The 26561-nt window shown below is 40.2% G+C and overlaps 1 protein-coding gene and 1 long non-coding RNA gene across 4 annotated transcripts; one reads left to right on the top strand and one right to left on the bottom strand.

Annotated features, from left to right (window-relative positions):
- Positions 1 to 16: 16 nt before the first annotated feature.
- TMEM168 (transmembrane protein 168) lies at positions 17 to 25315 on the top strand. 3 transcript variants are annotated; one of them, XM_036424680.2, is made up of 5 exons: positions 17 to 150; positions 6523 to 7776; positions 11022 to 11164; positions 13080 to 13354; positions 23398 to 25315. In XM_036424680.2, the coding sequence occupies exons 2-5, from the start codon at positions 6649 to 6651 to the stop codon at positions 23943 to 23945; spliced, it is 2094 nt and encodes a 697-aa protein (XP_036280573.1). In that variant the 5' UTR covers positions 17 to 150; positions 6523 to 6648; the 3' UTR covers positions 23946 to 25315. The 3 variants fall into 3 exon arrangements, with proteins under 3 accessions (XP_036280573.1, XP_036280591.1, XP_036280583.1); XM_036424698.2 differs by having other exon boundaries at positions 19 to 150; positions 6523 to 6744; XM_036424690.1 differs by lacking the exon at positions 17 to 150 and having other exon boundaries at positions 6523 to 6744; positions 7380 to 7776.
- Positions 10319 to 20380, bottom strand: LOC118711587. Its single transcript, XR_004985748.2, has 3 exons — positions 20370 to 20380; positions 20322 to 20327; positions 10319 to 10465 (listed from the first exon to the last, which is right to left on the bottom strand). It is a non-coding gene; the product is annotated as an uncharacterized LOC118711587 (long non-coding RNA).
- Positions 25316 to 26561: the final 1246 nt, after the last annotated feature.

Genomic DNA, 26561 nt, shown 5'->3' with positions numbered 1-26561 from the left:
GCCTGCAGGTCCCGGCGGCCGGGGCGGGCTCGCGCGGGAGGCCGGGCCTCGGGCGGATCGCGGCGCGGACTGGCCCGGGCGGCGCTCCGTAGCGCGGCGGCGGCGGCGGCGGCGGCGGGAACATGGCGGCGGCGGTGGGCCCGGCTCGGAGTAAGTTTCCTCACGCCGGCCCGTCCTCGTGCGAGCGGCCCGGGCCCTGGGCCCTCCCGTCCCCGTCCCGGGGTGCAGGCCCAGCCCCGGCCTCCCCGCATGTGCAGCCCGGAGCCGGCCCGGGGGCTGAGCGCCCGGGGGCCGCGGCCCGGGCCGGCGGGGAAGGGGTGACGGGGGCCCGGGACCCGGCCCGGAGCCGGCCCCGCCCCGCTGGCCCGCGGGGGGAGAGGGCGGCGGCGGGGGGAGGGAGGACGGCGGCCGGGGGGAGGGGGAAGGCGGTCCCCCGCCTCCGCGGGCTCCCCGCGCGGCCGCTCCCCGGGGACCCCCTCCCCCCGGCCGCCCCGCCGGGAGGGTGCGGGGAGGACGGCGTTGCTGCCCCGTTGCTGGGGGCCATCCGTATCGGGGCGCCTCCTCCTAGGGAGAGGAGTTGTAGAATTCATGAACGAAGCACTGGCTGCAGGCGGCGTGGTTAAGCTTGGACACTGCCTGCCTGGAGGGAGCCGGGATGCTTTCTGACTTGGAGGGTGGCACCGGCGGTGGGTGTGCCTGGGACCCCCTCCCCCCATGAGCCAGGGCCGGAGGGTCGGGTTTGGGAGAGCATTTACTGACTTACAGGAATTTGAGTGAATTAAGGGAAGGCTGGAGAGGAGAGCAGAGAAACAATCCAGAAATTCTTGGAATCCCTTCAGTGGTCGGCAAACCGAGGCTCGAGAGCCACAGGCGCCGCGTCTCCCGTCGCCCCACGGACCGACACCCCCACTTCCTCTAAGGCCGCTTCTTCAGAATAGACCGCCCGGCCCCAGACCGACTTCTGCCCGCGGGCCACGAGGTTTCAGACGCACTGGGCGTGGCGTTTTGTGTCAGAGCCACACTCCAGGGGCCACAGAGCCGCGGCTTGCCGACCACTGCCTCAGCTCTACCACTGGCTGTGAGATGTTAGGTTGTCTTATTTTCTTTGTGTATCAAGTGGTCCATAACTGATCGGCATTGTTACTGAACATAGTTATTTCTGGATTAGTCTTTGTTTCTCTAACACCGTCTACTTGGTTGCAGACTTTGTGGAGGACGTTGGGCATATAGTACTGACAACAGGTTTTCAGAGACTTGGTGGCCTAGTGGGGAGTGCGGACAAGTGGTGATCAGTGTTTTCCTGTTTTAGAGGACGTGTAGGGATCGTACACATGGGTTAGGGGTGGTCTTCCAAGAAGGTTATTTAAGCCGAGACCATGAAGAGGAGGAGTAAGCAGGGTGCGAGGACTGCCCCGGGGCTGGGAGGGGGGAAGGGAGTGCGTTGGAGAGGGATAGCATTGAGAAAATGGAAAGATCAGTATGGCTAGAGTACGAAGTTCGAGGGGGGTTTATTCACATCCAATGCAGAGAGCCGTATAAGGAACTTGAAGGAGTTTAGACTTTATTACTGAGGGCGATGGGAAGCCACTGGAGGGTTTTACATAACAGAGTGATGTGACAAGTTTTGGTTTTAAAAAGGACACGTCATGGAGAGAAGGGCACGAGTGGACACAGGTCAAGTATGAGATGACTGTGACCAAAATTGGGACTGTGACCTTGGGAAGTGGAGACATTTAAGAGGTGTGCAGGAAGAGGAGTGGTCAGTTCTGGGTAAGGGTTAAATCTAGGAGGTGAAGGAGAGAGGAAGCTCTGAGAAGTATAAAACAGACTCTGGCCCGTAAGATTTCCCATGTGCTCCATTTCTTTTTCATCTGCCTCTCAAGTAATTCTCCAGGGATGGCTGGCCAATTGGAAAGGATCGTAATGCTTTGTTGTTTACTCTCTGATTGAGGCTAGTTGTCGTTTGAAGAATATCGGATTAGGGAAAGACTTTAGTAAATTAGTCACTTTAAAGTAATAGTCTGCCATGTTGATTTTAGTCCATAATAATGGCTGCATATATTCCATTGAATGGATGTGCTGTTACTTTACATTTGTGTTGTTTACATTTTTTTTGAGATTTTTATTTCTGTTAACAGTGGAGATCCAAGCTAATGCTTTTATGTCTATCAGGTAGATTAATATGTGTATACTTAGGGGGAGATAATAATTGAAGACATGGAAACAGATGAGATTGCTTGTAGAAAATATGTAGTAGGAGAAAAGTCTAGGCTTGGGATTAAATGTCTGAAGGTAGGACTGAGAGGAGACTGAGAAGCAGAGATCAGTTAAGTAAGGAAGAAAATCTGGAGATTGGTCTTTGGAAGCTAAAGGAAGGACAGGTTTCAGAAGGTGAGAGAAGTCAATAGAGTCAAAGGGTGTTCAAAGAATGGGGAGCATAATGAGTGAAAAGTACCCATTAAAAAGGATTAAAAGCTGTAGGGAATTTTTGTGAGTTTATTTGAACCAATCTGTCAGCAATTGCTGGGAAGCAAATCTCAACAGATTGAGAAAATGCTCCAGAAAATGGCAGTCTTGTTTCTTATTTTATACATTACAATCAAAAGAGAAGACATAAGTGGGTTACAGGAAATCCATTGGTGTTAGATTAGGGAAGGAAGAGAAAGCAAAGTGGTGAAACCTCAGATTGGATAAAAAGTAAAGTGTTAGACACATTTCTTTTGCATAGGGGGATACGGGATAGTTAACAGTCAACAATTAACTATATTTTATCAGTTTATCAGCAATGCTGTCTATATTTTATCAGTTTCTCATACTTAAATAAAAGATAAAACCAAAATTTACTAATGGGAGACCAGTAACAGTAAGAGGGTTTGTGGTCTCCACTCTGTGCAGGACCTGTGCTTTGAGGGGTCCACAAAAAGGAAATTAGTTTGACATTCCAAAGGTTTGTTATTATAGATGCAAAAAGACAGTAGATGGGGTTAGTTAAGGTGAAAACTGACCTTTGTCAGGGAAGATTCCAGCCTGGACTTCCCCACTATAAACTGCTTTTCGTTAAAAACTTTTTAATTTCAGACCATCCTCTATGGTTATTTTAGGTCTCTGAGTCTGTAAGGCCACCTTGCAGGCCTTCCCTGAGCTTGAGGTGTAGTATGTCGCTCCTTAGGAATTTACTGGCCATTATAGGACTTGGCAGAGCAGTTTATGGTGGGGTGGGGACCACAGTTTAGTGATGTGAAAAGTGAACTAATCAAATATTAGTTGTCCAAAGTTCAGAAGATTGAATTTAGAAGAGGAGATGGGAATGAGTGAAGATTGTTGTTTTGTTTATTGTTTCTGGCTGTGCTTTTGTTTTGTTTTGGTGTTCTGAAAAGAGCTTTGCAAATGTTCATGTTCTGATGAATAAGACAGTGGGAGCATGAAGAAAGAGGAGAGTCTGAAGTTGTGGAAAAGGCAGGGGAAGGGATACAGAGTATGTCAGAGATTCAGCCTCACATAGGGGAGGGTCACCCTTCTTTCCTTGTATTAGAAGATGTAGGTAGAGGTGGGTTTGTGGTGTTGGAAATTTAAGTGAAATCCCTTCTGATTATTCTGTGGGAAATAAATCATCTGGTGAGAATGCAGTGGGAAGTAGGAGTCAGAGACTAAGGATATGGAAGAGAGGTTTGGATAATCACAGAAGGGAGAGAGTTTTGACCAGAGAAACACGGAAGGATGTCTGTGGTTGAGTGATAACCATTTAGCCTAGTGTGTATCTTTTTTTCCTGTAACAGTGTTCAGTCATCTGAGTCCAGACTGTACCATCAACCCTTTGAGGATATACAGTATATTTCAGTGTATTTACTGAATGATTGTATAACACAGAGAAATGATGTTAAAAAGTGCAATGCTGTCTATATTTTATCAGTTTCTCATACTTAAATAAAAATAAAACCAACATTTACTAGTGGAAGATATTTTTTGTAGATGTGTATAGAATCTTAAGAAATTATTGAATGGAAAATATAATTGAGGAAAATTAGTTACAACTTATTTAATTAAATCAATTTAGCTGTAAAGTATCTACTTGTTAAATATATACAAGTAAAATCCTATATAATAAAAGCCTAATATGCTAATTGCCCAGGCGACCAGTTGGCCGTTCAACCAATCAAAGTGTAATCTATGTATATAAAAGCCTAAGCGACTGGACAGTAGCTATGACATGCACTGACCACCAGGGGGAAGACACTCAACGCAAGAGCTGCCTCTTGATGGTCAATGCACTCCCATAGCAGGAGCGCCACTCAGTTGACAGGCACCAGATGCCAGGCTCGTGGCGGGCAAGCGCAGCTACAGCTGCACGAGCTTCTCCAGTGCACACTCCCCCTGCGTGCTGAGTGGCAGCAGTGGCAGCGCAGCAGGGCCAGGATGAGCGGGAGCGGGGCAGAGCCTAGCCTGGGCGCCCAGCCTGGGCGCAGGCTCCTCGCCGGCCTCCTGCTGCTTCCTGCAGTACTGTGTGCTGTGCGGGATCCACACGGACAGCAGGCTGGAGCCTGACGAGCCGATGGGTAAGGCCAGGTTGCAGTGGTGTGAAGGTCCACTGATCCCTGCAGGCAAGGCCGAGGAGGCAGATGCTCCGACCGGTAGGTTAGCTTGCTGCTGGCGTCTGGCCAATTGGGACTGAGTAAAACGGGCCAGACCTGCCCTGCAGCCCTCCTGTGGTCCCTGGCCAACTTCCAGCATCCCTCCTCAGCCTCATCATGTACCAGTGGGGTTCTTTGGCCTGGCCTGTGCTCTCTCACAATCTGGGACCCCCTCGGGGGATGTTGGAGAGCCAGTTTCGGCCTGATCCCACAGGCCAGGCCAAGACCCCACTGGTGCATGATGGGCCTCTAGTTTGTAATGATATTCCCAGACATGTTAGGGTGCTCACTCGGTGACATTCTTCTCCAGTCAAATGGATAATTAAGGGTACATTCCAGATTATCTCATGTTTCCGTTGGGTCTGTTTTTAGAGTCCTGCTTTTAAGAAGGAAAGTATAAAAAAGTCCTGGCCATTGTGACTTGGCTGGGTGTCCCATGCACTGAGGGGTTGCTGGTTCGGCTAGATCCCCATTGTGGGGCATTTGAGAGGCAGCCGACCCATGTTTTGCTCTGACATAGATGTTTCTCTCTCCCTTCCCCTACCTCTCTCTTCAAAAGAAAAGAAACTATAAATAAGCTGATCACAAACTAGTTACTTTTCTAAAAATTTATTTTATTGATTTTTACAGAGAGGAAGAGAGGGATAGAGAGCTAGAAACATCAATGAGAGAGAAACATCGATCAGCTGCCTCCTGCACACTCCCTACTAGGGATGTGCCCGGAACCAAGGTACATGTCCCTGACCCGAATCTAACCCAGGACCCTTCAGTCCGCAGGCTGACTCTCTGTCCACTGAGCCAAACCGGTTTCGGCACAAACTAGTTACTTTTTGAGTTTTTATCTGGTTGAGTTCTCTCTGGATATTCAGTGTGGCTGTGAGCCAATGTATCAGTTCTTTTGACACAGTATACTAGAAAAATTGAAGAGTTCCTTAGTTAAACCATTTTGTGACCACTGTCAAGTTTTTAAGTGCAACTTGTGTGGCACTTAAAATTGAAATAATTATCTGGCCTGTTAACAAATAATCATAACATTTTTCTTTCTTTATTGATTAAGGTATTACGTAGTGTCCTTATCCCCCCATTGTCCTCCCCCCCCCCCCCCGCCCCATGATAATTTTTTAAAGTAAAATTAATTTCTTAATTTACTCTACAATAAATACAACATTCCAACTTTTCAATTTTGACTAGAAAGGTCAGGAATTGGTTTGCTACAGAGATAATACTTAGATTTGGAAAATAGGTTTGATAATCATAGTAACTTAGTAGAGGTAAAAAAGTACAAGGAAAATTATGGGTCCACATTTGGGACTGAATAACTTTAATAGTTAAACTTTGCTTCTAGAAAGTTTATTAGGTAAACAATGTAAAGATTAAGATTTTATAACATTTTAGGACTGCCTTGTAAAAATATGTAGAGGGTCTTAGGCAGGTAGTAACGATTGCTAATTGGATACCGGTACTTTCCAAAGTACAGGTAATGATGAAGTCCCTCATCCTATTTAAGATCTGAGTAGCTTGCATTGTGCCAAACCCATCTGCTGCAATCTAAGCTAAGCTGAACATTATACATTTGCATGTTATTGAAAAAAAGATACATTGGATAAGAATTAACTAGCAAATTTCTCACCACTTCTGGAAAAACAGTTTCATTGATATTCATTTGGTCATACAATACTAGTATATGATGAGTGGACAGCACAGCCTTTTTGGTTTGGATAAACTGCTGAAATTTTAAGCCAGTGACAGTTTCCATTAAGATACTTGCAAGTCACATTTTAAACTGGGTTTCAGAATAAACTTTATTTCTCATTTATTATTTTTAATGAAGAAGCTTCATGTGAAAGATAATTATACAAAATTAACATTGAAAATTTTTTTTTCTTCTTTTTAGATCACTAAACAAAAATTTGACCAGAGAAAATGCTGAAATCGGAGTTACAGTTGCATGGGATTTGCTGAATGAAATATAAGCAGTTAATTTTTGTAACGTGGGCGAAAGCCAAAATTGCCAAATTACATGTGTAAATCACTGCGTTATTGCTTTAGTCATTGTCTCTACTTAGCAATGACAAGGCTGGAAGAAGTAAACAGAGAAGTGAACATGCATTCTTCAGTGCGTTACCTTGGCTATTTAGCCAGAATCAATTTACTGGTTGCTATATGTTTAGGTCTTTATGTAAGATGGGAAAAAACAGCAAATACCTTACTTTTGGTAATTTTTATTCTTGGTCTTTTTGTTCTTGGAATTGCCAGCATCCTCTATTATTATTTTTCAATGGAAGCAGCAAGTTTAAGTCTCTCTAATCTTTGGTTTGGATTCTTGCTTGGCCTCCTATGCTTTCTTGATAATTCATCCTTTAAAAATGACGTGAAAGAAGAAGCAACCAAATATTTGCTTCTAACTTCTATAATATTAAGGATATTATGTGCTTTGGTGGAGAGAATTTCTGGTTATGTCCATCATCGGCCCACTTTACTAACCACAGTTGAATTTCTGGAACTTGTTGGATTTGCCATTGCCAGCACAATTATGTTGGTGGAAAAGTCTCTCAGTGTCATTTTACTGGTTGTAGCTTTGGCCATGCTTATTATTGACCTAAGAATGAAGTCTTTTCTGGCTATTTTAAACTTAAGTATTTTTGTAGCCTTATTATTTTTCTCCTCATTGGAAACCCCCCAAAATCCGATTGCTTTCGCATGTTTTTTTATATGCCTGATAACTGATCCTTTCCTTGACATTTATTTTAGTGGACTTTCAGTGACTGAGAGGTGGAAACCCTTTTTGTACCGTGGAAGAATTTGCAGAAGACTTTCAGTTCTTTTCACTGGAATGATTGAACTTACATTTTTTATTCTTTCAGCATTTAAACTTAGAGACACTCATCTCTGGTATTTTGTAATACCAGGTTTTTCCATTTTTGGAATTTTCTGGATGATTTGTCATATTATATTTCTTTTAACTCTTTGGGGATTTCATACCAAATTAAATGACTGCCATAAAGTATATTTTACCCACAGAGTAGATAACAACAGCCTTGATAGAATCATGGCATCCAAAGGAATGCGCCATTTTTGCTTAATTTCAGAGCAGTTAGTTTTTTTTAGTCTTCTTGCAACAGCTGTTTTGGGAGCAGTGTCCTGGCAGGTAAGCTTATAGTTTGTTTATTATGTCAGTGCCTGTGATGTGTGATTAAATGTTTGCTTCAAGTGTTGAATTATTAGAATTGAAAGGTCGAGTTCCTGATTTCAAAAGGAGATTCTTTTTTATGGCACTTACTCAGTTTTGTTCATGGAATTGAAGTACTGAATGATCATTGATAGGATAATTTAGTTTGATCTCTAGCAAAGAGGCACCAAAATGTTAGGCATACTCAACATGTGAAATGCCTCTTACCTTTGCTTGTTCATTAATGAATGAAGTATTCATACATTAAAGATTCTTAGAATTTTAACATTTTAAAGGTGTTTAGATATTGTGCCTTAATTCTTTCAATACACACACACATACACACACACACACTCACACTCACACACTAGAGGCCCGTACACAAATTTGTGCACTGGGGGCTAAGAGGGTTCCTTAGCCCAGCCTCCGCCCTCTCACAGTCTGGGACTCCTTGCTCCTTACTGCTTGCCTGCTCGCTGCTCCTTACTGCTTGGCTTGCTGCTCCTTGGTGCTGTTGCAGAGGTGGCAGAAGCTCCTGCTACCACTCCTGGCTTCCAGCTGTGTGACACTCCCCCTGTGGGAGCACACTGACCACCAGGGGGCAGCTCCTGTGCTGAGCGTCTGCCCCCTGGTGGACAGTGTGCATCACAGTGACCCGTCATTCTGGTCATCCCACCTTAACGGTCGCTTAGGCTTTTATTATATATATATTATTGATTTCAGAGAGGAAGGGCGAGGGAGAGAGAGAGAAAAACATCAATGATGAAACAGAATCATTGATCTGCTGCCTCCTGCACACCCTATATGGGGGATCAAGCCCAAAACCAGGGCATGTGTCCTGACCAGAAATCGACTGTTACCTCTGGTTCATAGATAGACACGCAGCCAGTAAGCCAGAGAAGACTTTTATCCAGAATCACTGGTAATAGCCAGAACCAGTTTACCTACCTTCTGTATAGTCTACTGATCTCCTCATCACCACAGCACATTTCTTTTACATAGCCATTTATCTACAGATTTTATATGAAAGGTGGTGTAATGACATAGCAGGTACTTAAATACAGATAAAGGCTCTCCTAAGAAAGAAAAAAATGTTTTACAATACATTTGCTGTTGCCCTAGCCGGTTTGGCTCAGTGGATAGAGCGTTGACTTGGGAACAGGTTCAGTTCCAGTCAAGAGTACAAGCCGGGGTTGCTGGCTCCATCCCCAGTAGGCGGCCTGCAGGAGGCAGCCGATCCATGATTCTCTCTCATCAGCGTTTCTATCTCACTCTTCCTCTCCTTTGCTCCAGGTCAGCAGGGGAGGGCATTTTGGGGCAACCAGGCTGTCAGGGGAAGGCAGTTAGGGGCAACTAGGCTGGCAAGGAAGGGCAGTTAGGGGTTACCAGGCCCATAGGAGAGGGCAGTTAGAGGCAATCAGGCTGGCAGGGGAGCAGTTAGGCATCGATCAGGCAGGCAGGCAAGTGGTTGGGAGCCAGCAGCCCTGGATTGTGAGAGGGATATCTGAATGGATCGGGTCTAAACGGGAGTTGGACATCCCTCGATGTCCATCCCAGGTTGGAGAGGGTGCAGGCTGGGCTGAAGGACACCCCCCCCCCCCATGCACGAATTTTGTGTACCACGCTTTAGTATAATAATAATGAAAAAGTTTGAAATACTGTGAGAATTACCTAAATCTGACACAGAATCATGAAGTGAGCAAATGCTGTTGGAAAAAATGGCACTGAGATGCTCTCCCTCCTGGCAGCATGCGCACGCCTTTCTTCCTTCTCAGGTGCATCTCCCATATCTTCAGAATTCCCAGGAGATTGCAGCCAGGGGAACAGTGTGCAGCGACAGCTTGTCTCAGGCCAACCCCTTGATCCTGTCTCCAAGCCCCCGTTTTCTCTGACTTCCCTGTGAGCCAGAGCAGCCCACAGCGGCTCATTTCTTTCCCATAACTTTTATAGAGCCAAATCAGGCCTGCTCTCTTCTCTGGCCTCTTCTAACCTAAGCCCTTCCCTTTTCACACTGTCCTCAGCTTTAATAAACACTCTCAAATAAGAATTTTAAAAATGGCACCAATAGACTTATTCAAATGTATGGTTGCTGCAAATCTTCAGTTTAATAAAAAAAAAACAAAAAAAAAAACTCAGTATCTGTGAAGCACAATAAGTTGTGTTATGCCTGTATTTACAGTACAACCAACAAAAGACTCTTATCTAAAACATGTTGAGAGCGAAACAAACCTGTAAATCAATAATTAAAAGGTAGCCCCATGGAAAAGTAGGCAAAGTATTTAGCACTTCACTAAATATGAAATCCAAATGATCAAAGGTATTTAATATAATTAATCCGAGAACTAAATACTTATTCTGGTTTTGTTAAGTATAATGGAAAATTAATAGGAATCTAAATGTGAATAATAGCTAAGCAGATAATTAAGATTTCATTAGGTGATAGGAATACTATTTGGTATTCATAAATGATTTTAGAGTGATGTTTATAGAATTACAATATATTACAAAGTTTACAGAACATTATCAGTCCCACTTTGATAATATATATATACATATATATGTAAACATAAATTGTATGAAGGTTGGAAATATTTTTAAAAGTACCTGTGTATGGGTGATGGTACTTGGAGTAATTTTAATGACACTTCTTTTTTACTTATTTGTATTACTAGAGATCCGGTGCATGAAATTTGTGCATGGGTAGGCAGGGTCCCCTCAGCACAGCCTATTCCCTCTCCATTCCGGGACCCCTAAGGGGATGTCCGACTGCCGGTTTAGGCCTGATCCCAGGGATTGGACCTAAACTGGCAGTCAGACATCCCTCTCATAATCTTGGATCATTGGCATATGTATTTTAACAGCAAAGGATTTATTTTCTGAGTTTTTTCTAAATTATATCAAGAATGCTTGTGTTTTGTTTTGTTTTGTTTTTGTATTTTTACTTTGAGTGGGATATTATCTGACAAATTCAAAAATATATGTGCTGTAATTGTTTTTGCTAGAACTGCCAAGAACCTTAGAGATAAATTTAGGATTCATTGCTTATCCATATATTCTTGTCCGCTTCAACTAACTATTGTTTTTAGATAATTATTCTTTTAATTATTTTTGGAAGTAGTGTCAAAAATGTAAGTAAATATGCATAGATGCAAATAAATATATATACTTATGCACATATAAATGCATTCCGACTGTACAAATTTGATGTATTAAATTTCTTTTAGCCAACGAATGGAATCTTCTTGAGCATGTTTCTTATTGTTTTGCCATTGGAATCCATGGCTCACGGGCTCTTCCATGAATTGGGTAATTGTTTAGGAGGAACATCTGTTGGATATGCTATTGTGATTCCTACGAACTTCTGCAGGTACAGTAATCTAGAATGTAAAAATTAGTAATAACTACTTGACTTAATATTTTCTTCATATTTGTGTGACAATATAAAATATAGCACATTTTTTCAAAACTATACTATTTTTAAAATATAAAAGTATAATATTTTAAGTGTTTAAAGCCTTTACTCTCAGTAAAATAATAATTTTCAGTGTTCAGTTTATTTTTTTCCTTATAAATGTGATTAGGTTATATTTTAACTAGAAATCGGGAAATATGAATGAATTTTCTAAGGAATCATAATATTTTCTTTAAGAAAATTTCCTTTGAAACAGCATGGTAAAATATAATGGAATGTAAACTAGATCTGAGAGTCCTAAATCCTAGTTCTTTATTTTCTTAGGGAAATCCTAACTTCTCTGAACTATAGTGTCTTTATTTAAATGCAGATGACAATACCTATTCTGCCCATCTCAGAAATATTATGACGAGCTAGTGAGAATATAAATATAAAAATGTTCTGCCCACTGGAGAATGTCATACAAATACGAAGAATTCAGAAATTGTCAATGTGTGTGTGTGTATGTATAAATATATATGTATCTGTATACATGCAAATATATATATTACATATATATAAATATATGTAATTTATTGTAGCTTATTTCAAAATTTTTTATCCCAAATATATAGTAGATGTCTGAATCTATAAATATTGCTACATTGTAACTTATTTAGTTAACTAAGTACCTTTGAAATAGAAAAAAATGAGTTTCTTGCAATTAATTAATCTTGATGAACAAGTATTCATCAGACTTTCATTGCGGTGAAAGAAACTTGAAATTTATCTAATTTTAAATATTTGGCATAAAAACCCCAATAGACTATTTGTATTAAATATTTTCCTCCATATTAAAGGTTTAATAAAAAGTTGAAAATTCTTATTAGAAGTAAAATAAATAGGTTTATTTTAAAGTAAGATGTAACAGCTTGCAGAAGGAATATGTGGGAAAAGTAATTTGCATGGTTAGATTTTTATTTCGTTAGTTTTTATTTATACATTTCTTCTTTTACTTTTTTGTTATCGTTAAATGATATAAATATGGAACAAAATGTTTTTTTTTTCTTGTAATGAAAACTAAAGTATTTGAAAGCTATTTATGATACATGAAGAAAAATGTAAAGTTTTCAAAATTCCTTTTTTAGATAGGATTAATGATTTCCCCTCCCTCAATATCGATTGTATTTTGATTCTGCTAGTTGTAGGACTTGGTTTATCATCTTTATTAGAGTGTCATTTTACAATTGTTTAGGAACAGATCTAGGTCTTCAATTAGTATTTAGTAGGATATGACAGTTTGACTAAATATTAATAATTGTTTTTAAATGCTATTTACTAATAGGCTATTTCTTCTATAATTTATTATCTTAGGTTAGTAAAACTTGAATACAACTTTATGAAGATTCCTTTTCAATATAGGCATTAAATAAGTATGTAATTTAAAGTATTGCTTTTATACTTTATTTTTTTCTCAAGAAAGAAAAGTTTTTATTGTAGTCCCCACCCATGTTCTTGAAACACATTGTGGGTAAAATTAGTATAATTTTGATTTTAAAATGTCTTGTCCATTGCCAATCATTTGATGAGAAGATATAAATAAAGAACAAAGAATGTAGTGCTGTCTACATGTGGAGATATATTATCCCACCTTTTAATTTGGTTATTGTTTATTAATAAGAAATAAAATTTTCAAGAAACTAGGCTTTGATTTTCAAAGCTTAATTCTTAGCATCAAGAAGCTTAGAAAAGGTGATTTCTTAAAAAATCCTGCCATTTAGTTAGCAGAAACTATTATGATTCTTAGATAATTACTTATAAGTGAAGGATAAAAAATATGATATAAAATGAATGTTTCTTAAACACTGAAATAATTTTTTTTCCTTTTCAGTCCTGATGGCCAGCCAACACTTCTTCCGCCAGAACATGTACAGGAGTTGAATTTGCGGTCCACGGGCATGCTCAATGCTATCCAAAGATTCTTTGCACATCATATGATTGAGACCTATGGGTGTGACTATTCCACCAGTGGACTGTCTTTTGATACTCTACATTCCAAACTGAAATCTTTTCTTGAACTTCGGACTGTGGATGGGCCTAGACATGATACATATGTTTTGTATTACAGTGGGCACACCCATGGTACAGGAGAGTGGGCTCTTGCAGGTAAAGTCACCCTGGCACTTTCACTGTTGTGAAAATACACCTGGTGTAGAAATCTGTCCTTTACAGGGAAACATTACATTTTTAGAATTCTGTTTTCTACTTTACAGTTTACCAAGTATATATATAACTTTTTTTCGTTTTTCTAAAATACCTATATTTATAGCATAATTTTAATAATCTCCAAAGGTTTTGAGAATTGTGTCTTACACTTATTAGAAGAAAAAAATGTTTGATTTGATACTTATAATCAATTTCCCTTTAAATTATTTTGAGAATTATTAAATATAATAACACTTTTCAGAAGCTGATTAAGTTGACTAGTACTTTTAAGTCTCCTAATGTTATGAATACTGAATTTAATAGTCTTTCACATGTAGAGTTTTATTTATCCTAGAAAGCTCAACAAAATTTTAAACAGAAGGTGATATGGTGCGAAAAGCACTTAGGTCAGGAGACCCTGAGTTTGGTCCTAATTTGCTACAATAGTGTTATTTTAGGTAAGTTACTTAACTTATCTTGGCCTTGAATCTCTCATCTATAAAATGAAAGTGTGATATTAAATTTCTCTGCCAAGTGAGAAATGAGATTTCTCTATATTATATGTAAACTAGAGGCCCAGTGCATAAACTCATGCACGCGTGGGGTTCGGTCATCCTGGCCCTAATCACAGATTTGAGGTGGCCTGCTGGGGGAGGACGAGACACGGGGAGGTTGGCCAGCTGGCCTGCCCTGACTGGGGTCTGATCAGGGCCCAGCTGACTGGGGGAAGAGGCTCTAGGCAATTGGCCAGCGGTCCCATCCCTGATTGGGGTGGGGGTTTGATTGGGGGTAGGGCTAGATATGGGGAGTGGCAGCTGGCCCCACCCCCAAATGAGGTAGAGGGGCCGATTGGGGATCAGTGGCTTGGGGGTGGGTCTCTGGGAGGTTGGCTAGCCAGCCCCAACCCTAATTGGTGTGGGTGAGTCGATAGGGGGCAGAGCAGGCTGTGGGGGAAGGGCCGCAGGCAGTTGGCCATGCCCTGCCCCTGATTGGGGTGGGAGGACCGATCTGGGGTAGGGCCGGGCCAAGGGAGGGGCTGCAGGAGGTTGGCCGGCTAGCCCTGCCCCCTGTTGGGTTAGGGAGAAGATCGGGCAGTGCCAGTGGGGGAGAGGGGCTGTGGGAGGTTGGCCCACCTGCTTTACACCCGATGGGGCCAGTTCAGTGGCCACAGTGGGTGTCATAGCAACCAGTAGTTCCAGTTGTTACAGCATTCTGGTCCCTGGCTTTTTATATATATAGGTGTGTTTGTTGCCCTCACCAACTATAGGTCAAGGGCTTTGTCTTATAAATTATTTGCTTAGCTCCTAGAACAGAGCCTGGCACATAGTAGGGGGATCCTTAAGTAATTGGTAGATGGATAAAATTAAATCATGGAAAAAAGGAAACTTTCTTGCTTTAGATTAGAAATACTTCTTTTAGGTATAATTATATCCTGCTTTTGTTTATAAAATAATTTTCATTTATACGAAGGACCAAACAAAAAATAAAACAGTCAAATATCTAAGTAGAAACAGATTCTCAGATCAAAGAAAAATAATAAACATAATTATTATAGAAAGGCAGAGCAGCCAATACATGAACTCCAGAAGGAAGGAAACAAACTCCATGTTAAAGTAGAGATGATTATAAATCACATGGTCTCATAATTTCATACCAGATTTGTAACTAAGTCTTTATCATAAAAATATTTTTATAATTTTTCTTTCTGTAAATAAATAATGGATAATCCAATGTATGTCTAGGAGTAATGGTGAACTAACTTTTATTTATTGGGCACATTTAAAGCACAGCTACTATGCTTGCTATTTCATACACATTAGAAATAATCTTCACTTGAAATCCTTTGAGGTAAATACTCCATCACTTAAATTTTTCAAAGGATGAAATGAAAGCTAAAAGTGGTTACATAATTTACCTGTTGCTCATGCTATTGATAAGCGAGGAATCGGGATTCAGGGCCACATTTGCCTGGCTCCTAGAATATGTTTTCCCCACTGTACCAAGTTGCCACCAAAGGAAAAAAACATGAAGGTAGAAAAATGACATATTCTGGTTAAGTAGATGTTTTGTTAACATGGTTCACCCATTTTCAAAACATTAGAATGTAGAAGGTAGTCAACATTAAAACTACTTGAATATAATTTATAAAATCATTTTCCTGACCTTAACTTTTTAAAAAATATATTTTTATTGACCTCAGAGAGAAAGGGAGAGGGAGAGAGAGAAAAAAAACAAACAAAAAAACCCCAAAAAACATCACTGATGAGAGAGAATCACCAATTGGCCACCTCCTGCACACAACCACTGGGGATTGAGTCCACAGCCCAGGCATGTGCCCTTGACTGAAATCAAACCCGGGACCCTCCAGTCTGCAGGCGGACACTCCATCCACTGAGCCAAACCAGCTATGGCCTGACCTTAACTTTTTAATAACTCAAAATAGAAAACAACTCTTTAATTTAACCTTTATGGCTACTTTAATTTCAGGTGAAGATTAGCATTCTGTGTACTTCAGAGCATAAGAGAAAAAGTTGTAGTCAAAAGATCTTCAGAGAAATAGATCTTCAGAGATTATTTGTTGAAAACTTAATGCAATCCTACCTAATGAGAGAGTAATATGCAAATTGACCATCACTCCAACACACAAGATGGCTGCCCCCATTGTGGACATAAGATGGCCAGCAGGGGAGGGCTGTTGGGAAGGACCAGGTCTGCAAGGGAGGACAGTTGAGGATTATCAGGCCAGCGGGAGGGGTGGGGGCAGTTGGGAGGGACCAAGCCTGCAAGGGAAGGCAGTTGGGGGCGATCACGCTTGCAGGGAAGGGCAGTTAGGGGTGACCAGGCTGGCAGAGGAGGGAAGTTGGGGGTGACCAGACCTGCAGGGAAGGGCAGCTGGGGGGACCCAGGCCTGCAGGGGGAGCAGATGGGAAGCACCAAGCCTGCAGGGGAGGGCAGTTAGGGGTGACCAGGCCTGCAGGGGAGGGCAGTTAGGGGCAAACAGGCTGGCAGGAGAGCAGTTAAGCATCAATCAGGCTGGCAGGGGAGTGGTTAGGGGTGATCAGGCTGACAGGCAGAAGCGGTTAGGGGCAATCAGGAAGGCAGGCATTCGAGCAGTTGGGAGCCAGCAGTCCTGATTGTGAGAGGCGTTCCAGATTGGAGAGGGTTCAGGCTGGGCTGAGGAACACCCCCCACCCCATGCACGAATTTCATGCATCAGGCCTCTAGTGTTGTGATGATAAACTGTTTTCAAGTTAAATGCGGGAAAAGGCATATTTTTATGGTCATGCATAAATCCTTAGTTATTTTTAAGTTTTATAAGAAAGTAATCTTAAAAGTAAGCTTGCTGTTTAGGTGAAGAATTTATTAATATAAACTTTTTTTTTATCTTAAAGTTTATTTCAAGTAGTTTTTAAAAGATTGCTTTGGAAATAAACTCTTTATGTTCAGTTTACTTGTATTTAATCAGCATTTTCTTTTCCTAGGAAAAGTAAATAGACACCAAGATAAATATTTTGTGTGTGTTTGTGTGTGTGTGTGTGTGTGTATGTGTGTGTGTGCGCACACGTGTGCGCATGTGTGTGTGTATATGTGTGTGTGTGCACGCGTGTGCGTATGTATGTGACTGCGCATGCCCATGCACACACATCTTGTTAAATTTTTATTCACTATCAGGAATTATCTGTGAAGAGTTAAAAATGCTGAAGTAGGAGTTTATTTTAAGTAAATATTTAGAAGTAACATTCTGGAATATTATCTTTATAGATTTTTGAAGTATGTCACCAATAAGCTGACCATTATGGAATGCCTCTGTTAGCCAAGATTTGTTCCAAATAAGAAAAGCAGTCATAGACAGAATGTGTAAATTTCTTGGTCAGAGACTTTATTGTAAAAAGTAAAAATAGGGGGAGGGAGGGAGGGGGGCAAAAAAAATCATTAAAATATGTTAAAAAAAATAAATAAATAAATTAAAAAGTAAAAATAACAATGGAGAGACATAGCAGTCCTCCTCATAATTCAGCAACTGTATACTCTCCATGTCTGAGGCATCTGGCCCCCTTGCTAGTAAACAGGTTGAACCAGGGCCAGAGGCTGAGCCCTCTTTTCAGTCAGTTCTGGCGCTAGCCTGCCCCAGACATAACCCTCAAAGGCTGATTCTACCTCAGAGATAGTATTGAATACTGCTCTGAAGAAGAGCTGTAATCCCATCTAAACCAGTGACAAAGAACTCCACGCTCTGAGAATTTTGTAATAGTTACCTTCTAAAAGTCTTTAAATAGAAACATCATATCTTGAGTTAGTATGTTAAGAGCAGGTCCAGAACTAAATATCACTGTGAGAAAGATTATCTGTATTTGCCCTTTATCCCATACCTTTACTTACAGTATTTCTTAGAATATGTAGTTGTCTTACATTTATGGGGTTTTCTAATATGAAAACTGGTATTTCTGCTTCATGGCTTGAGGGTAAAAAACAATGATGGCTGTGATGAGAGATAGAAATCCTGGGTGGGGCAAACGTAGGTTTGCAGTTCTAAGTACTTGAAACACAAGAGTTTATTCTTGTGTTATTATTATCATACTAGAGGCCTGATGCACAAAATTCATGCACGGGGGTAGTATGTCCCTCAGCCCAGCCTGCACTCTCTCCAATCTGGGACCCCTCGAGGGACATCTGACTGCCCCAAAGAAATGGGCAGTCGGACATCTATCTCACAATCCAGGACTGCTGACTCCAAATTGCTCGCCTGCTTGCCTGCCTGATTGCCCCTAACCACTACAGCCTGCCAGCCTGATCACCCCCTAAACACTCCCCTGCCAGTCTGGTTGATGTCTAACAGATCCCCTGCCAGCCCAGTTGCCCCTAACTGCCCTACCCTGCAAGCCTGGTCACCTTTAACTGCCCTCCCCTGCAGGACTAGTTTCCCTCCCCCCAACTGCCCTCCCCTGCTGGCTTGGTCACCTCTAACTGCCCTCCCCTGCAGGCCTGGTCCCCCCGCAACTGCCCTCCCCTGCTAGCCTGGTCACCTCTAGCTGCCCTCCCCTGCAGGCCTGTAACACCCCCCCCCCCTCCAATTGCCCTCTCCTGCAGGCCTGGTCACCTCTAACTACCCTCCCTTATAGACCTCATTCCTCCAAACTGCCCTCCCCTGCTGGCCTGATCTCCCACAACTGCCCTCCCCTGCCAGCTATCTTGTGTCCACATGGGGGCAGCCATCTTGTGTGTTGAAATGATGGTCTATTTGCATATTACCTCTTTTTTTTTTTTTTTTTTTTTTTACAGAGTAGGAATATTGTTTTTTCTAGATTGACAGGTTGTTGTTTTTTCAGATTATTACAATTGTTTCTCCTTTTTTCCTCTCATAGCTCCTCTCCACCCAGTTTCCACCCTCCCTCCCACTGTCCTCATCCATAAATATATGATTTTTGTCCAGTCTCTTCCCATACCCCCCACACAGACACTCCTTTCCCCCTGAGAATTATCAATCCACTCCCATTCTATGCCCTGATTCTATTATATTCACCAGTTTATTCTATTACTCAGATTTTTAATTCACTTGACTTTAGATCCACTTGTTGATAAATATGTATTTGTTGTTCATAATTGCTATCTTTACTTTTTTCTTGTTTTTTCTCTTTTTAAAGAATACCTTTCAGCATTTCATATAATACTGGTTTTGGTGATGATGAACTTCTTTAGCTTTTTCTGATCTGTGAAGCTCTTTATCTGCCCTTCAATTCTGAATGATAACTTTGCTTGGTTGTAGGTTCTTGCTATACATCACTTTGAATATTTCTTGCCCCTTCATCTGGCCTGCATAGTTTCTGTTGAGAAATCAGCTTATAATTGTATGGGTGCTCCCTTGTAGGTAACTAACTGTTTTTCTCTTGCTGCTTGTAAGATTCTCTCTTTGTCTTTTGCTCTTGGAATTTTAATTATGATGTGTCTTGGTGTGATCCTCTTTGGATTCCTTTTGTTTGGGGTTCTGTGTGCTTCCTGGACTTGTATTTCTTTCACCAGGTGGGGGAAGTTTTCAGTGATTATTTTTTCAAATAGGTTTTCAGTGTCTTGCTCTCTCTCTTCTTCTGGTACCCCCATAATTCTGATGTTGGTACACTTGAAGTTGTCCCAGAGGCTTCTTACACTATGTTCAACTTTCTGGATTCTCTTCTTGCTTCTCCAAATCTTTGTATTCCAAATCTTTTACTTGATTTTTGTGTTCCAAATCTTTGATTTGATTTTTGTGTTCCTCTAGTCTGCTGTTGGGTGTCTGTATATTTTTTATTTCAGTCAATGTATGTTTAATTTCTAGTTGGTCCTTTTCCATATCCTTGAGGGTCTCGTTAAATTTATTGACCTTTTCTAGGAAATTTTTGAAAAACCTTATAACTTTGGTTTTGAACTCTATGCCAGTCGTTTGTTTTCCTCCCTTTCTTTCATTTGTGATCTGTTTCCTTGTCTCCTCATTTCACTACTTCCCTGAGTTGGTAGGGTAGCTTTGTGTACTAGGTGTTCTATATGGTTCAGTGGGTCAGCCTCCCAGTTGCCTGATGTGGACACTCTTGGTGCACCCCTTTGTGGACTGTGTATACAGCCTTGTAGTTAAGTCTTGATTATTGTTGGTGTCACTGGGAGGAATTGACCTCCAGGCCAATTGGCTGTGAGGACCTGCTGTATCTATAATGGAAGAATTACTGTGCTGGAGACACGTTTATGGGGCAGGACTTGTTCCAGTAGGGCTTTGGTGCTCACTGAGTCTGCCTCATGAATGTGTCCCTTATGAGAGTGGTTGAAATCTGGTGTTGTCTCACACAGACACTAGATACACTAGTTTCTGGATCTCCAATGGGGTGCAGGTCAGCTTGCATATTACCTGTTTATTATATAGGATTATTATATAGGATTTCCCATAGGAACAAGTGTAACCTACTTTTATCTACTTTGTAAATGAAAAATAAGTAGATAATCTGTAATGTACTTTATCAGAGACAAACAAAGCCTTTATAATGCAATATCAATTACTTGAAATGCATGAGATGGCTGTTATCTAAGATAAATGTTAAGTACTTAATATCTGGGCCAAAAGCCAAATGAATTTTCTCTAATTCATAGAAGAAAGCAAAGCAAAACAAAATAGAAGAAATATCATTTAAAAGATTTTAATGCTGCTTTACATCTCTTGTTGATATTTAAAGAGCATATATATATATATATATATATATATATATATATGAAAGATTGTAGAATGTGCTGAAGAATATTTATTGAAATATTTGTAAAAGGCAAATTAGGGATGTTTTATGGCAGATAGAATTTGTAAAATAGCACCTGTAATCTGTTATTCTCTGGTCTCTAGAGAAATATAATAGAATTGGCAGTAATGAAAAGTTAGCATTTCACCATTTTTATTTACTTTTTATTTTAAAAAATATATATTTTATTGATTTTTTACAGAGAGGAAGGAAGAGAGATAAAGAGTTAGGGACATCGATGAGAGAAAGTCATCGATCAGCTGCCTCCTGCACTCCCCCTTGGGGATGTGCCCCAACCAAGATATGTGCCCTTGAACAAAATCGAACCCGGGACCTTTCAGTCCGCAGGCCAACGCTCTATCCACTGAGCCAGACCAGTTTTGGCTTCACCATTTTAAAAAATATATCTTCAGGGAGTATCTATGCCCTAGCAAGTGTAGTCCAGTGGTTAGAGCATCGGCCTGCATAGACCAAAGGGTCTTAGGTGCAATTTCCGGTCAGGAGTATGGACTTGGGCTGCCGGTTTGTATCCTACTCCCTGTTGGGGTGCATGCAGGAGGCAACCAGTTGATGTATCTCTCTCACATCTCACATCGATGTTTCTCTCTCTCCCTCCCTCCCTTCCTTTCACTCTTTCTGAAAAGCAATGGAAAAATATTTTCAGTTGAGGATTAACAACAACAAAAATTAAACTATAGCATGTTAAAACATTTTTCTAATTATAAAAGTAACATATTCAATGTAAAAAATAATTGGAAAATATTTAAAAATATAGTAAAACCACCTGAAATCCAAACACCCAGAAATAACCACTGCTATTATTTTTATAGATATACTTCTGTATCATACTTTTATCCTAATTGCATAGATAATTTTGTTGTCATTAAAATTTCTTAATAGATATCATCTATACTAATAAAAGGGTACTATACTAATTAGACTGGACATCTTCCAGACAAAGCCACAATGACAGGAGCTGAGGCAGAGGCAGTTAGGGGGTGATCAGGTCGGCAGGGGAGAACAGTTAGGGGCAATCAGGTCAGCAGGCAGAGTGGTTAGGAGTGATCAGGCAGGCAGGTGATCCGTTAGGAGCCAGTGGTTCCGGATTGTAAGAGTTGCAGGCCGGGCTAAAGGGCTTCCCTCTCCTGTGCATGAATTTCATGCATTGGGCCTCTAATTTTACTATAAAGTTCCCTTCCCCTCATTAGGTGTTACCATCATTTATTTCCATTCCCCCGGTTGTTTCAGATTTTACACTATTTTAGATAGCAAGGGTAAAGAAATCATTATATGTAATTTTTTGCCCCAATATCTACTCTTTCCTTAGGATAAATATCTAGAATTAGGATGATTGTATCAGTGTATAATTGAGACAGAGCCAGGACCAGGGAAATGTAAAGATAGATGTCAATTGGGTTGGCCATGAAATTTAAGAGGGTGCCAGAAATCAAATAATCAAAATAATATTTTAATGTAACATTTAAAAAATCAAAGTTAATGCAAAAGAAACTATCCACAGTGAACCAGATGGAAAGCCTTTTAACTATAATATAAGATAGGTTTATAGGTCAAATTTATTTACTTTAGAGCTTTCTGAGTAAACTATTTTTAATCATTTATTGTTTTTCATATATAAAACTGATTTAAAAATAAATTCATTCTTGGTAGAGGGAGGAGAGTTTCTTCTTCATCCAGTAGATACTACGTACAGGATAGGTAACATTATTTTATCAGTGGTGCACAACAGGATTGGCAAATATTTTGTGTAAAGGACCACATATTTTTGGCTTTGGGGGCCATAAGATGCCTGTTGTTGGAACTACTCAGCTCTGCTGCTGTAGTTGAAAATATCCTTAAATGAAGATTAAATAGGAAAAAAGAAAAGCACCCATAGACAGAATGCAAATGAGTTTATTTACGGAAACAATTATATGAAATGTAAATTTCATATTTTCCCATGTCACAAAATACTCTTTGTTTTTAATATTTTTCAACCATGTAAAATCAATCCTCAGCTCTCAGGCTATATGAAGACAGGCAATGGGCTAGATTTGGACCATGAGCCATATTTGCTGTTTTTGATGTAGAAGAATGTAAGCTTTCCTTTATAATTTTATTTTTTTCAACAAATACAACTTTATAAAGTAATTTATTAAAATAAGATTGCATTTATTTATTCTCACCTGAGGATATATTTTTCATTGAATTTTTTTATCTAAAGAGGAGAGGAGAGGAGGGAGGGGAACAGAGAGAGAGACAGAGAAACATGGATATGAGAGAGAGACATTGATTGATTGCCTCTTATCAGGTCCCAACTGGGGCCTGCTATCAAGCCTGCAACTGAGGTCTGTGCCTTTGACTGGGAATCAAACCCAAGACCTTTGGGTCTGTGAGCCAATGCTCAAACTGGCCAGAGAAATAATTTTCTAAATTTATTGTAGCATATCCCATTTAAAAAAAATTTTTTTAAATTGAATATATTGGGTTGACATTGATTAACAAAATTAACATCCCATTTTTTATGTGAGTAATAAGGATGTTTTTTTGTTGTTTTTTTGGTTCTGGTTTTTTTAACTTGAAATTGAAAGTTTGTTGTTATTTTTTTTTAATCTTGTAAGAAAATACTTTGAAAAGAAGGCTGTTTTCTACTCTTATATTTAATTTCCAAAATTTATAAAAAATACACTTATGACAGAAGGGTATTCTTATTGAGAAGATTCAGAAATTTCTTATTGAATTTTCTTTTGTTTATAGGTGGAGACATACTACGCCTTGACACACTCTTAGAATGGTGGAGAGAAAAGAATGGTTCCTTCTGTTCTCGACTTATTATTATATTAGACAGTGAGAATTCAACCCCTTGGGTGAAAGAAGTAAGAAAAATCAGTGACCAGTATATTGCGGTGCAAGGAGCAGAGATGATGAAGACAATAGACATTGAAGAAGCCGACCCACCGCAGCTGGGTGACTTTACAAAAGACTGGGTAGAATATAACTGCAACTCCAATAACAGCATCTGCTGGACTGAAAAGGGGCGCAGAGTGAAGGCCGTGTACAGTGTGTCCAAGCAGTGGAGCGACTACACTCTGCACTTGCCAACGGGCAGTGATGTGGCCAAGCACTGGATGTTACACTTCCCTCGCATTACATATCCACTGGTGCATTTGGCTAATTGGTTGTGTGGTCTGAACCTTTTGTGGATCTGCCAAAGCTGTTTCAGGTGCTTGAAAAGATTAAAAATGAGTTGGTTTCTTCCTGCTGTGCTGGACACGGGGCAGGGCTTTAAACTTGTCAAATCTTAGTTTGAAAACCAAAGTAGAATATTATTAAGAGTTCATACTACCAGTTACCACTAATTTGCCAGTTTTTGTACGTTATATTCTTATTTGTGAAAAATATCCTGTTACTTCTGTAGCTGCTCTCCCTTTGTCTTTTCTTAAGTAATTATGGTATGTAAGTAGTTGGGAATAAACATTCTTTTATACTAAAAGTATGTAGAGATTCAGAAAATTCTGACTGTGAATGCATGAGATGTAAAAGTAACAGTGCACTTTGAGATGTTTGCATTAGAAAGAAAACACTTGTCTATGCTCTGCAGTGAAGGATTAATTACTCATGCCTTATTTTCTAGGCATAGACCAGGATATTTACTATTTAAGGAAACTGAATTTGCATACAAAATATTTTTTTGTGAACAGTAGGGTTTGTGTCCCAAGTCCATTTGAAAAATTACATACTTTTTCTTGGGAAAGAAAAAAGTCTACCTGAAATGCATGCAAAATTTGCTTTTGTCCATTACATTCAGGTGTCTTGGCTGTGACCTAGCACAAGTTACTATTTAGATTTAAAATTTTTATATAGGTAACTAAGAGGCTAGAGCCTAAAAGTTGCTCCTTCGTGAATTGTTGGGGCCGAAGAAAATACAGGCAATTTTAAGAGTCTTTTTCAGGGAACCATGTTTTTTTAATGAACAATGTTTTCACTACAAATTTCTTCCAGATAAGTTGTCTTCCTTTTCGAAAAGTAATCTTATAAATTTAGCAATTTCTTATTGATTTGCAATTTTCCAGAAATTATTTCGATCTCTATAAAGTTAAAGTTGCTTTAAAATTATTTTTCAAATCTCCATTAGTGATAACATTTGTGTGGTTTTTTTTTTTACTGAAGGTGAAAGGATTGGAAACATTTTTCTTGTAAGATATTATGTAAAAATGTATTTATATTAACAATTTTACTTAAGCATAATAGTGAGGTTATAATCTTTAAAACTTTTTTCAGTGTTTTGTCTCATTAAAGTAAGCACTGGTCAGGATATCTTCCAAGGGGTAATTTATCTTCTGTTTCCTTCTAGTAATCCTCACAATCTGAAGTTTTATCTCTGGGAAATACAGAAAGGGAGTATAGTTAAGTTGGGGTATAATCTAATCTTTGATGTTTAAGTGGTGTCACTTCTCACCATCAAAGCCATTTTTCAGCCTCAGAGAGACGAAATGATGCCCCCACCATTTTTTATCTGGTGACTTGCAAACTGAAGTTTTAGTTAGGAGGAAGTCACTAAGCGTCAGGGAACTTGTATACCACTATCTATGCAGCATTGTTGTTATGGTCTAATTATTTCTGTGCTTTGAATATGGTTTTCCTAATACTTTGAATAAAATTTTGTTAAAAATTTTTTATTAATGAGCAAATAACAGTTATTGTATGTTCTAGTATATTGCAAGTCAAAAAATGCCTACGCTTTAGAGTTCATGGTTGATAGCAGGTGAATTTGAAAATTTCTTGGTTAAGTGTGTCTATATCAATATCATCCAAATGAAATAGTATTGTGTTTTATTATTATTCAGAAATAGTAAACAGAAAAGCCAAATGTTAAAATATGAGTTTATAGCTTCAAAAAAAGTTAAATTAATGTTAAGGAAAACACCTTTTAAATTTCTGAGCCAATATTGAGCAAATTAAAGCTTTAAAGCATATCTCTTTTTACTCTGAGAGAGCCAAATTTAAAGCTATATTCTGCATTCTTTATAAGTATTACGATAGTACTAAAAATATTCAAAAGGTAGAAGGTACTTTCACACTCACAAAACTAATGTTTTGACATTATTTTCTACGAAAGTACAACCAAAAACATTCTAAGCTAAAAATGTAACTTGAGCCAACTTTTAAAGCAAAGAGTTAAGGAATATTCACTTCAGTTCGTTCTCCTACCCAAACCAAAAAAAAAACCAAACAAAAAAAAACAACATAAATGACTCTTAGGAGATGGTATCTATATTAATAAAAGGGTAATATGCTAATTAGACAAGATAGACCAGACGTCCTTCTGACAAACCACGCAGCTGCAAGGGCCGAGGGCCGGCCCGTGCAGTTCCGCAGCCCCTTCCACAGAGGCGGCGGGAGAGGGGGTGGCTCCTTCCGCAGAGGCAGTGGGAGAGGGGCTGTGCGGCCCCAGGCCCAGTGCTGCCCCTTCCGCAGAGGCAGTGGCGTGGAGCTGTTCCCGGCGCCATGCCTCCACAGAGGCTGGACAGGGTGCCATCTGCTGTGCCTCTACCTCCCACAGCCCCTCCCCCAGCTGGCCTGGCCCCAGATTGCTTCCACCCACCAGTGGGTGAGGGCAGGGCCAGCACTAAGAAGCGAGGGCTGAGGGCCAGCAGCCATGGTGGCCGATAGTGGCAGCAGCAGCAGGGTGATGGGGGCAGTGCCTTCCCCCAGTCAACCTTGTCTCCCACAGAGGGAGGCCAGACTGCAACTTGGGAAATACCCTGAGGACTCCCAGACTGTGAGAGGGGGCAGGCTGGGCTGAGGGACACTCTCTCCCCCCCACCCCACCCGCATAAATTTTTGTGCACCAAACCTCTAGTTCTAAAATAAAATTGCCAGTTTTAAAACAGTAAAGTGATAGTATAGAGATTCAATAT

Source organism: Pipistrellus kuhlii, unplaced genomic scaffold (genome assembly GCF_014108245.1).
Source record: "Pipistrellus kuhlii isolate mPipKuh1 unplaced genomic scaffold, mPipKuh1.p scaffold_m20_p_10, whole genome shotgun sequence".
NCBI classification, from domain to species: domain Eukaryota; kingdom Metazoa; phylum Chordata; class Mammalia; order Chiroptera; family Vespertilionidae; genus Pipistrellus; species Pipistrellus kuhlii.
This window is presented reverse-complemented; position numbering and strand designations above follow the sequence as displayed.